The 13,295-nt window shown below is 40.4% G+C and overlaps 1 protein-coding gene across 1 annotated transcript; it reads left to right on the top strand.

Annotated features, from left to right (window-relative positions):
* The first annotated feature begins 10,983 nt into the window (after positions 1 to 10,983).
* LOC149832267 (uncharacterized) lies at positions 10,984 to 13,015 on the top strand. The gene is made up of 2 exons (XM_090014404.1): positions 10,984 to 11,296; positions 12,309 to 13,015. The coding sequence occupies exons 1-2, from the start codon at positions 11,045 to 11,047 to the stop codon at positions 12,729 to 12,731; spliced, it is 675 nt and encodes a 224-aa protein (XP_089870530.1). The 5' UTR covers positions 10,984 to 11,044; the 3' UTR covers positions 12,732 to 13,015.
* The last annotated feature ends 280 nt before the right edge of the window (positions 13,016 to 13,295 follow it).

Below are 13,295 nucleotides of genomic sequence, written 5' to 3'. Positions count from 1 at the left end.
TTGATTCAATCATGCATATATGGGTTGTAATGTTGCCAAATAATTTTATAGTGACTCAATCATGCATATATGTGTTCTAACGCTGTCAATATTTTTTTATATTGATTCAATCATGAATATATGTGTTCTAAGCTTGTCAAAAAACATTATAGTGATTCACTCATGCATATATGTGTTCTATTGCTGTCAAAAAAAAATCTTAGACATTGAATCATGCATATATATGTGATTAAATATATGTGTTCTAAGGTTGTCAAAAAAAATCATAGTGATTCAATCATGCATATATGTGTTCTAAGGCTACCAAAAAAATTTCATAGTGACTCAATCTTGCATATATGTATTCTAAGGCTCTCATAAAAAAAAATCATAGTGATTCAATCATGCAAAAAAGTGTTATAAGGCTGTCAAAAAAATATCATAGTGGTTCAATATTGAATATATGTGTTCTGAGGTTGTCAAAAAAAAAATAATAGTGATTCAATCATGCATAAATATGTTCTAAGCTTTTGAAAAAAAAATTTATAGTGATTCAATCATGCATATATGTGTTTTACCGCTGTAAAAAAATTTTATAGTGATTTAATTATGCATATATGTGTTCTAAGTTTGTAAAAAAAAATTATAGTGATTAAATCATGCATATATGTGTTCTACGGTTGTCAAAAAAATTCTAGTGATTCAATCTTGCATATATTTGTTCTAATGTTGTAAAAAAAAAATCATAGTGATTCAATCAAGCATATATGTCTTCTAAGGTTGTCAAAAAAAATTCATAGTGATTTAATCAAGCATATATATGTTCTAAGTTTGTCAAAAAAACTTCATAGTGATTCAATCATGCATATATGTGTTCTAATGCTTTCAAATAGAGAACTGACAATAATGATTTCAAAAGGCAAGTGGAGGTGTCGGGAACGCGAAAGATTTGCTGGAGAAGAAGTTCACTGGAGGTGTATGGCGATTTGTGGTTATCGTTGAATAGCAATCTGTGGCATCGCAGCACAGTGATTGACAGTCCTACGCTGCGATGCCACACATCGCAGCACACTTGAACAATCCTTCGCATCACGCTAAGATTGACAGTCCAACAATAATCAACAACGTTTTACGCTGCGATGCCACATATCGCTATCCACGTGTGATTAGACATTCGAACAATACCCAAAAATCACCATGCTGTGATGCCACAGATCGCTCTCTGACTCAAAGCACGAAGCTAATTAATTGATTGCGTTTAAAAAAAATATAAATACGGCTTTTCGCATGCTGCCTTTTTTTGATAACCGCCGCCAAATTAAATGCTTGTGTTCGAAGTATTCAAAAATACGTCTTTCCATGCCGCTCATTAAGTTTTAAATATTCAAAAATACGTTTTTCACGTGTGATTTGACATTCGAATCATACCCACAAATCACTATGCTGCGATGTCACAGATCGCTCTCCGACTCAAAGCACGAAGTATCCAGCGATGGCAACAAATCCTTTCCTTATCTATTGATTATTTGCATCGCTGTAATCAGCGATGGCAAACAATCGCTGTATTTGTCTTCGCCAATACTTTGTGCGCTATTCTTTCGAGGCGAAGACAAATACAGCGATTGCGAAGACAAAGATCTCTGTAATAGTAATTTCAATTGTAATCATTGCATTTTTGGAAAAATGAGAAGCTTGACTTTTGAACAAAGATCTACGTTTACAAACAAATCTTTTGAACTTGTGCACTCGGATTTATGCTGCGATGCCACAGATCGCTCTCCGACTCAAAGCACGAAGTATCCAACGATGGCAACAAATCCTTTCCTTATCTATTGATTATTTGCATCGTTGTAATCAGCGATGGCAAACAATCGATGTATTTGTCTTCGCCAATACTTTGTACGCTATTCTTTCGAGGTGAAGACACCCGTAGTATCTAAGGGAGGATTTGCTTACTATGTTATTTTTTTTATGATTATTCAAGATTTTGTTGGATATACTTCCTTAAACATAAGCATGAAGTCTTTGCATTGTTTAAAACATATCATATGATGATTAAAAATCAATTTAATGATAATTTAAAAATCTTTAGAGTTGATTCCGGAGGAGAGTATCTTTCAAATGATTTTAAAAACTATCTTGAAAACCATAGAATAGTTCATCATAGATCTTGTCCAAAAACACCACAACAAAACAGTCTAGCTGAAAGAAAACATAGGTATATTATTGAAACAACTAGAACTTTACTCATTTCTCAAAACATTCCAAAAAGTTTTTGGGCCGAGGCGGCTCTTACATCCGTTTATCTTATAAATCACTTTTCTTCAAAAAATCTAAACAAAACTTCAGCTTTTAAAATTTTATACCAAAAGGAACCCGACTAAAATAGGTTAAGAATCTTTGGATGTAAATGTTTTGTCTTTACCGACAAAAATGACAAACTCTCACCAAAAGTCATTCCGTATGCATTTCTTGGATATTCTGAAACTCAAAAAAGATTTAGATGCTATGATGTTAAGAACGACAAACTATATGTTTCTAGAAATGTGACTTTTTTAGATAACGTTAGTGGTTTTGAGAAGGATGAATCCCATAAAGAGAATATGGATTACTCTTTCTTGTTTAAGTTACTATCTAGAAATGATGATATTTTTAGTGATGATGAACTCAATTAGTTTAGTAAAAAAGAAAATATAGATGAAGACAACCATCCTTCTTATCAACCTACTAATCCTCCCATAGAGGAAAGTTTATTTATTACCGAGACCCAAAGTCGGAAAGATGTAATAATAAAGAATTAAAAAGTAAAAGAATTTCACGTTACCGCAACTCATTATACAATTACAACAAATGTATAGCGTGATAAAAAAGAAAATCTAGGATTTATTCCGAGTCACTGGACGAATCTGATGAAATTTCATAGACTTGTCTCTCACTTTTTATTGGTGGACCGTCTATCCTGGGTGGCCTCCACGTTGCGAAACCTTGCCTAAGAAGACTGGTCATCATGTCCACCACTGCATTCAATTGGGTCCCCATAGTGCTTACTTCTGTCCTTAATTTCTTATTCTCCCTCTCAATAAGTTCGAACCTTGCAGCAGAGACAGTCTTCTCTTTTGGAGCAAGAGTTCGGTCTTCCTCGTGATTTGTTACTGATGGACTAGTCATATTAACCAGATCGAGGCGACGTTTTGGTTGTAGAGGCTGAGCTACAACATGAGAAGGGACAGTTGGGAGGCATGGGTTGACAATTTTCTCAATCTTCCGATTTCGCCGCATTGGTTCCCAATAGCTTTCGAAATAGAAGGGATCAAATTGTCGTCCTTCATGATCATACGGTACGGCACGGACACCACCTGAGTTCCAATTAAATAATTCGTCCATGTACCGATCGCTCCAATTCACGTGCCTGCCCCCACCATTATTCATCTTCCTTCTCACCTCCAAAGGCTTATTTGGGATAGACCGCCCCAAGCCAGATTGTAGGAGAACTCGACTACCTTGCTGCATCTCAGCTTCAAAATTGCAGAATAGCCACAAATTGCGGCCAGACAATCTGGCAGCCTCCGCAATAACGTCTTCATCATCGCCCCCATCTCCATAAGGTCTCCACAAAACCTGTACATTGGTAATTCTTTTTAATAACGAATGACAAATATATTAAAATTTATTTACGCATGATATGGCAACAACGATATGCACTACGGAAGACAATCCTGCAGCAATGTATACTTAAGAATGCTGAACATTACAACGACTTATAATACTCAATGGTAAATGCTGACGCGATTGTAAACAATTTTAGAACGTTTACCTCGTTTAATTGCAGCCCATCTAAAATGGACTTAGCATTATAAACTGCGACGTTTATTCTGGCCCAGCGACCGATCTTTGGAAAACCACAAATCGGAGGGCCACACCGTGGACGCAATGGGATAATATGTTCCAACGCCCAGGCCTAATAAAAAAATATTATTAGCAACGCCACAGACTGCAATGAGATTTGTCTACAAATACTAAGTATGTAATCAACAAATACCTGAACAAATGGCCAAAATCCGCCAACTGTTTTCGTACCATTACTCGCACGGTGGAGTTGACTGTACAGGTGTGCGAGCATAGCGGCACCCCAGGCATAGTTGTCGACTTCGTCTAAGTCTGCCAGGTACTGCAGCCACATGAAACTTATTCTCGAACCAGAACAATCGGAAAATAATGTAAGAGCAAAAAAATATAGAAGGAAGCCGCGCAACTCTTGGTCAGCTGTTTCAGATGCACAAGTAGCGGAGTGGCCTTCCCATTTATTACGGAAAACTGAGACCTTCATTGATGTGGAATTGCTTCCACCAGAAATACATTTACTCCATTCGTCCATCGACATTCCTAGAAGGGCAGTGCAGTTTTTTCTTGCGTTATAGTTTGGATGCCGTAATAGGACAACACTGCCAGCGCACTTAAGGTCAGTGATCCTCGCCACATCTTCTAGAGTCATGGTGATCTCAAAAGAATCAAACTAAAATGTGTTAGTCTTATCATTCCACTTATTTACCAGGTGAGTCATGGTATTCTAGCAAGTTTCAAAATATTGCTGGTCCAAAAGGCCACCGAAGTGCATATTTCGTAGTCGGTCCTTCTGATATGCACTCAGTTGACCATACCAAGACAGAACTACAGGCCATTGACAGCGACCTCCGAGCTTTTCACCTGGTGCTCTACTTCTCCTGTGACCTCTCTGTAACACAAAATAACATATTATTCCTACAAATTATAAATTACTTCCATTTGTACTTATAAATATTATTCTACTAACCGCTATAAATAATATCGGTTGCAGACATACTATCGCAGTAATCACTATAAATATCAATACCTAACACAGTAATCGCTATATCAAAATTGCTAAACATATTATTAAATCTTCGCAGACAGGACATATATATTTACCTTGGTCGCTATTTTCTGCTGTTCTCGCTCCAACCTGGGACTTTCTGGTGGGTCCACTGCCTCGAACTGGCTTTCAATCTCCATCTCTACCGGCTCCACCGTCGCCTTCCTTTCTCTCGCCTTCCTTTTTTCATCCTCCTTCTGCTTCCTTTCTCTGTCCCTATTCTCCTTCTCCTCCTTCTGCTTCCTTTCTCTCTCCTTTTCCGCCTGCTCCTTCTGATTCCTTTCTCTCTCGCGTTTCTCCTCCTCCTTCTCCTTCCTTTCTCTCTCCCTTTTCTCCTCCTCCTCCTTCTCCTTCCTTTCTCTCTCCCTTTTGTCCCTCTCCTCCTTCTGCTTCCTTTCTCTCTGCCTTTTCTCTTCCTCCTTCTCCTTCCTTTCTCTCTCCCTTTTCTCCTCTTCCTCCTTCTGCTTCCCTTCTCTCTGCCTTTTCTCCTCCTCCTTCTCCTTCCTTTCTCTCTCCCTTTTCTCCTCCTCCTTCTTCTGCTTCCTTTCTCTCTGCCTTTTCTCCTCCTCCTTCTCCTTCCTTTCTCTCTCCCTTTTCTCCTCCTGCATCCTTTCTCTCTCCTTTTTCGCATCCTCCTCCTTCATTTCTCTCTCCTTTATCTCCTCCTCCTTCTGCTTCCTTTGTCTCTCCCTTTTCGCCTCTTCCTTCTGCTTCTTCCTTTCCCTTTCCTTTTTTTCCTCCTCCTTCTCCTTCAGCCGCCTTTCTTTCTCCTCGATTTCTTGTTTCCTTCTTTGCAGCAGTTCTTCCACCTGCTTCTTCCTTTCCCTTTCCTTTTCTTCCTCCTTCTCCTTCCGCCGCCTTTCTTTCTCTTGCAGTTGTTGTTTCCTTCTTTCCTGCAATTCTTCCTCCTGCTTCTTCCTTTCTCTTTCCTTCTCTACCTCCTCCTCCTTCTCCTTCTGTTGCCTTTCCTTCTTTTCCTCATTCTCCTTCTGCTGCCTTTGCATTTCCTTAGCTTCCTCGAACTCCAACTCCCTCCTTCGCCTTTCCTTCTCTTCCTCCTCCTTATTCATTTGCCTTCGCCTCTCCTCCGCCTCCTTGTGTCGCATTGCTCTACTCTCCAAGTTTCTCCTACGAGCCTCCGCCATCATATTGCTAAAATCTCTTTCCCACTCCTCCGCCTTCTTTTTCCTTTTTTCCATCTGCTGTGCGTTAATCCTCCACCTTCTATTTATATTCTCTTCAATATTTCTGGCCTTTGCCTTCTCTTCGTCATCCTTGTTCTGCATCTTTCGTTCTTCAGAGTTCTTCCTTTGGTCCGCAGCCTCGATATCTGATGGATAATCCTCCGCAAAATACGATTCCAAGGCTTTTTCCCTGTCTTCATCGTTCTCAATCTTAAGTATATTTTGGTATCTTTCAAAAACTTTAAATAGATGGGACTGGCGGATCACTTCTCTAATAGACAACCCATAGAACGACGGGGTATCTCTAATCTGATGAGGCGCAGACATTGCTAACCTGCACAACACAATACACGATCATCATCATTAGAAATCGTCGGAATATTTGGGTTCATAATACAAATCCTTGTATAAGAACCAATCTTCATATTGAAGAAAGAAAACTTACACGAAACTCACCGAAACGATGGGAATTTGGATATTCCAACTGTAGAGTAAGCAACAGTAACAACTAATACGCAACAGAAGGTGGCAACGATGCTGCGACTGCGCGTAAAACGGAAACAGATGCTCTGGTAAAAAGGAAAGGATGCTCCGGCAACTCGAGATGAAAGCAAAAAATCTCCGGTAGAGTGCTTAGAGCGGAAAAGGATTTTTTTGAACTATTTGTATCATACAACATAACGCTTGCTACATACGCAAACTCTGCGGAACGTTTTCCCGCGATATCGATGGAGGGCAGTTTTGTCATTTTCACGAACCGACGATTCAGTTTTCTAGAAGGAGGGCATTTATGTCCGTCCGAGGAAGAGGAACCGACGATTCAGTTTTCTAGAAGGAGGGCATTTATTTCTGTAAATTTTCAGCGATATCTATTGTCATTTCATTCCCCATTTTAACTTCAACGATACATTACAACCACCTGCGGAACGTTTTTCTGCGATATCGATGGAGGGCAGTTTTGTCATTTTCACGAATCGACGATTCAGTTTTCTAGAAGGAGGGCATTTATTTCTGTAAATTTTCAGCGATATCTATTGTCATTTCATTCTCCATTTTAACTTCAACGATACATTACAACCACCTGCGGAACGTTTTCCCGCGATATCGATGGAGGGCAGTTTTGTCATTTTCACGAACCGACGATTCAGTTTTCTAGAAGGAGGGCATTTATGTCCGTCCGAGGAAGAGAAACCGACGATTCAGTTTTCTAGAAGGAGGGCATTTATTTCTGTAAATTTTCAGCGATATCTATTGTCATTTCATTCCCCATTTTAACTTCAATGATACATTACAACCACCTATGGAACGTTTTCCCGCGATATCGATGGAGGGCAGTTTTGTCATTTTCACGAACCGACGATTCAGTTTTCTAGAAGAAGGGCATTTATGTCCGTCCGAGGAGAAGAAGCGAATGGCGGTAAAGGTTACTTGAGTCTTTGCTGCGGCACCAAATTACGATGCAATATGATGGCGACCCACATGGGGATACATGCCGGTCTGCATCTTATACGTGGCGCGGTTTGGAACCCCCGAACATGAGATCTCAGTACCGGCTCTGTAAATAATTCCGCAAATCGCTATAGCGATTTGTAGTGTCTTCCGCAAATCGCTATAGCGATTTGTAGTGTTATTCAGTAAGCAAATCGCTGTAAATCCCTACCCGAATTAGGACCAACTTGTCAGGGTCATATCTCCCTAACCGGAGGTCATATTCCAAATCCGTAAAAAGTGGTGTCTTCGTTATTGAGTCTAGTTTATTTCTGTTAATTTTCAGCGATTTCTATTATCAGTTCATTCCCCATTTTAACTTCAACGATACATTACAACCACAATCATCAAAAGAAAGATTGTCCAAGCCTTGCCGGATTCTGCACTGTTGCTTTTGAAATTGTTGGGGTCCTCTCGAGCGAGCTCTCCAAGCAATGGGAGTCCCATCATCGCCAAATCTTCCAAGGTGATCGTCATCTCTCCCCACGGAAACACAAAGGTGTTGGTCTCCCAGCACCATGCTTCAAACAGAGCCCTTATCACGTTGGCCTGACACTTTATGTTCCTTAAGGATGCCTTCAAACAGAGCCCTTGATTGTGGTTGTAATCATCTAAAGAAAGATTGCCCAAGCTAAGAGTCTTGAGAGAGTAGAGGAGGGCCTCACCACCCACCGAATAACAAAAAATACAACGACTCAACTTCAAGTGCAGTAAGGACCCAGAGTCAAATAAATTTACAGGCAGCTCATCAGTAAGGACCCACAACAGTCAATGTGCAGGTCAGTCGGTGCTTGATGGAGCAATGTAGGATCTTCTGATGGATGTGCACAGAAGCAGAAATAGAAGGGAGAGAGAGCGAGAGAGGGTTGATGAGCCCCCGGACCCCCCTCCTGTAAGGGCAAAAGGCCATGAACACGCTGGGAGGAGCCCTCAGACCCCCCCCCCCCTTCTGTAAGGGTAAAAGCTCTGAATCAGACTCCATAACTCTTCAAGTTGAATGATGCTACCCACACTGAGAGGAGCTCTCAGACCCCCCTTTCTGTAAGGGTAAAAACTCTAAATCAGACTCCACAACTCTTCAAGTTGAATGATGCTACCGACGCTGAGAGGAGCCCCCAGACCCTCCTCCTGTAAGGGTAAAAACTCTGAATCAGGCTTCACAACAGTAAATGTGCAGGTCAGTCGGTGCTTGATGGAGCAATGCATGATCTTCTAATGGATGTGCACAAAAGCATAAATAGAAGGGAGAGAGAGAGAGAGAGTTGAATGATGCTACCCACGCTGGGATGAGCCCCCAAACCCTCCTCCTGTAAGGGTAAAAACTTTGAATCAGGCTCCACAACAGTCAATGTGCAGGTCAGTCGGTGCTTGATGGAGCAATGTATGATCTTCTAATGGATGTGCACAGAAGCAGAAATAGAAGGGAGAGAGAGAGAGTAAGAGGGTTGATGTTCATGGCCTCCTCCAGGAGAGATTTCTTTTTCGGATAATCCTCCAGTGCAGAGACTGGGTCTTAAATAATCATCTTCGGGGCACTTAAGTCTTTACAACCACTCCTTTTCAAGAACCGTCATTTTTTTTTTGCACCAATGGAGGAGAGGGTACTTAAGTCTTTGCAATCTCATCAAACTCCAACGCTAATTAATGCTGACAAACATGGGGATACGAGACGCACATGCTTACATACGTGGTGCTCTTTGGGACCCCCGATCATGAGATGTAGCTAACTGCCCTGTTCGGGGGGGGGGGGACATATAACCTGCTTTGGTAGCTGGTAGTTCCACCATTCAAAGCAAGAGAAAAGAAAAACCTTCATTTCCCTCTCAATCTTTCAGCTTATTTATCAAACTCTCATATGATCTGCTTGGGAGGTGTATTTGGGAGGAATTGATGGAAAAAAACTGGTGGGAATCTAGGGAAAGTAGATATGCAGATAATTGAATTTATTTTTGGATAACCAGGGAAAAACCGCCTTGCTTACTGAGTTCATTGGTGTAATTGTTCCGAAGAAGGCTGATCGATAAATTTTGATTAGCAGGCCATGTTGATTTTTTTTACCATGTTTGAAAGTGGCAGAATTTTTTGTAAATGAAAAATTAATTCTCATACGATAATTTTTTCATATGAAAATGAAAATCATGATAGATTTGGCTGAAAATTTTCAACACGGTTCCCTGTCTCTTCAGGTGGGAAGGTTTGGTTGAGATCTCATCCCTCCCCCCCCCCCCCAAAAAAAAAAAAACCCACTTTTTTGAATTGGATGCATGAGATGAAATCAAATGTGATTTAAGGTCATATTGTTTCAAATCACATATTCCACCGTGTCATAATGAGATTCACTTCAAATATGATTTCAATCACATTCCATTTTTTCATTTACATGATATTTGAAATCACATGTTTGGTTAGGTGTTTGCATGAGATTCCAAATCACATTTGAATGCAACTAAACATATTGGCAGAAAACGAAGATATAAGATTCATGTTTTTTTAGGGATTCAAGTATCTTTGGCTCCATGAAGAGGGATCAATCCAACGATTCGTTTACCTCCGATCCTCGAGATACTCTTTTTCCTTTTTTAAAGTTTGATTCCAGATCTCAAATCCAAGTTTGAGATTCAAGCACTAAAACATACTAAGAAAGTAAGAATCTCAATGAGGATGTGCTTTGCATTTCAACCATAAGAAGGTATAAAATACCCTACCGACCCAGTTCACGTACACCTGGGCCCAAGTCAGACCCCAGCTTCTTCCCAAGGTCCCACCAAAAAACTGTATTGAAAAACAAGGCCAGAACCTCACAGGTCTCATTTTGGATCGGGTTGAACCTCAATCCATTGCCAACCCTAGGTAGAGCACCTGATACACCAAGAACAGAATATTGCATATCTCATACTGGGTCGGGTCTGACCTGCTGCAATTCCCAATCCAATGTACCTAATCGCCATGATCAAAGCTCATGATCTCTGCCCATTATAGATTCATCACTCATACCGGATCCGGCCAGAGCTGAATCATTTGCCAACCATATGATGCATGGTCCTCTATGATCAAACCCCATATATCCGATTCAGATCCAACCCGCTTGCTCCTCTGAAATTCAAGCGTAGACACTTAAAAATTTTTGCTAAAACTAAAAGTGCTCAATACTACCAATATTGTCGTATGTAACGGGTCATACCTGGTTAGATCCAGTCGGGCACAAATTCCTATCTGACTTTGAAGTGCTGTATCGATTCTGGATTCGGTTCAGAACCAACTCATCATAAGAAAAGTCATACCCGAATCTTATAAGGATTACGTAAACCAGACCCGGTCCGTACTCTGTAAAATAATTTTTAAAATTTTCTTTTCGCATTTATAAATTGTCAGATCTGATATGAAAACTCACAAACCATACCAACTCCATATATTAGTCGGACCCTGTGAATTCAACCCGGATTCGAATAGAACCTCCTTTTTATCACCAAACACTGACCAGGTTAGGGTTAGGGTTTTTGCGGAGATGGAGAAAGGAGCGGCGTCGGAAGCCATGACGGTCGACACCGGAGCTGCGAATCCGGCAGCGGAGCCGGTGTCCTTCGCCATGAAGGTGAAGTTCGAGCCCCTCAAGGCCCATGAGATGTCCAGCGGGCAGGTTCAGTTCCGTAAGGTCTCCGTCCCACCTCACCGTTACACGCCTCTGAAGAAGGCGTGGATGGACATCTACACGCCCGTCTACGAGCAGATGAAGATCGACATCCGGATGAATCTCAAGGTCGGTTTTCTTCCCTATTCATCTTCTCCAGTGCCTTCTTCCGCTCAATTTCTGGGGTTTTTGAGCTTTTTTTTTGGGGGGGGGGGGGTTGATCGTTTTTTGGAGATGGGAATGAGTGTTTTTCGTTCAATTGGCTTGCTTTTTCCTTTTATGAACGTCCCTTGATTGGTTTCTGCGTTGTTGGTTTTTTTGCTTTGGTTTGTGTCTCGTGTTTGGATGATTCTTATTGCTTTTTCTCTGTTTTCCTGCCTTTTCATATAGTTTTTTTGTTTCCTATGGTGATTCCGAATAAGTGGATCATATGTTTTTTCAGTTTTTTTTTTGTGGGTTTTGTTTATGTAAATTTAGGACTACCATCTTTGTTTTATTATTATTATTTTTCCTACTTTTTCTTTTTCTCTCTTGCGGAGGGAAATCTGATGGATGGCTGTTTCTGAATTAGTTTTTTTTGTATATTAAAGGCAATTTGTGTATGATAAGCATGAATAGTTTCTCTTTCTTTTTGGATTTCTTCTTCCTTATTGATTTTTTAGTTTTTTTCCTTTGCTTTAATGAAAAAAAACAGCTCTAAGTTCATAAATTGGATTATCTCGTTGGTGTTTTGATAGAAAATCGTCTTGTACTTTCCTAAACTTGGTTTTATGACAGAAAAGATGGTAATTAAACTTCTTTTAGAATTCTTTCTTTTTTTGAGTAAGGCTCTCTTTGAAGAGTGTGTTTCAAGTGGAATTACTATCAATGCACAGTAGAGAAGGATAGCTTTAATATGCTTATAGCGACAAAGAACTTGGATGTGGTGTGTATTCATCATCTTTGATACTGTTTCTCCTCTATAACATTGCTGTAGCAATGAAATTCATTGTTCACACTTGTGTCTTGATACTTGTTCTTGTCTTTTGCTTTGGTGGTTTTTCCTGTACCGATTAATGCTTGAAATGGATGATGGGTTTTCTTTCTGGTTTGGAAGAGTAGCAGCTGATCCGGGGTGATTGTCTGGCTGTGATTTTTTCAGACGCGAAAGGTTGAATTGAAGACACGATCGGACACGCCTGACATCAGTAACCTGCAAAAGTGTGCGGATTTTGTCCATGCCTTCATGCTTGGTTTCGATATTCCGGATGCCGTTGCCCTCCTGCGACTCGATGATTTGTATGTAGATTCATTTGAGATCAAGGATGTCAAGACCTTGCGGGGCGAGCACCTTTCTCGCGCAATCGGCCGGTTGGCTGGTAAGGGTGGCAAAACAAAGTTTGCTATTGAGAATTCGACAAGGACTCGAATAGTGATAGCAGATGCGAAGATACACATTTTGGGGTCTTTCTTGAACATTAAAGTTGCTAGAGATTCTTTGTGTAGTCTTATTTTAGGATCCCCAGCAGGTAAAGTCTATTCGAAGCTGAGAGCAGTCTCTGCTAGAATGTCAGAGAAATTTTGATGCTGAAGCAGTCTCTGCAGTCACAGCAGAGATATTTTAATATGTTCATCCATTTAACAAGTTGTGTGAGTGATTATATCGAAGCTTGGATGATTGGTTCATTCTGTTGAATCGAAGGTGTCTTTCATTGTGGTGAAATATCCTTAAAGCTTCTATTATTGTCATTATTATTTTTGTTTTCTTGCTGTGTAGCCAAATTTGTTTTGCTTTGACACTATGAAAGCAGTAGAAATTAGCTACTTGTCTTGCTGACCCTTCAATATCTAACAAGCTAAATTATTATATACTGAACTCTCCTGAAATCATATATCATTAAGGCCCCGTTTGGGAGCCTTGCATTGAGATGGAAAGATCATTTTCATGTGTTGCTAAAATATGATTTTGCCAAAACGTGGTGTGGAGGATGGAGTTGCCAAAAAACATCCCCTTGTGAATGGAGCTGCCAACTCGGTTCGGATTCAGTGTTTTGGCAACATCACTACTCCCAAATAACAAAGACCATGAGAGTGGGGAAATCACAGTACACCTCTGATTCAAGCGCCCCCGAGTCTAAGGCTCTGGTTG

The sequence above is a fragment of the Nuphar pumila genome, chromosome 7 (assembly GCF_984573655.1).
Source record: "Nuphar pumila chromosome 7, dmNupPumi1.hap1.1, whole genome shotgun sequence".
NCBI lineage: Eukaryota > Viridiplantae > Streptophyta > Magnoliopsida > Nymphaeales > Nymphaeaceae > Nuphar > Nuphar pumila.
The sequence above is the reverse complement of the archived record's forward strand: the minus strand, read 5'-3'. Positions and strand labels throughout refer to the sequence as shown.

Coding starts and splice junctions, on each gene's coding strand:
- LOC149832267 (XM_090014404.1), top strand. CDS start 11,045: ATGGAGAAAGGAGCGGCGTCGGAAGCCATGACGGTCGACACCGGAGCT. Junction 11,297..12,308: donor ACATCCGGATGAATCTCAAG/GTCGGTTTTCTT, acceptor TGATTTTTTCAG/ACGCGAAAGGTTGAATTGAA.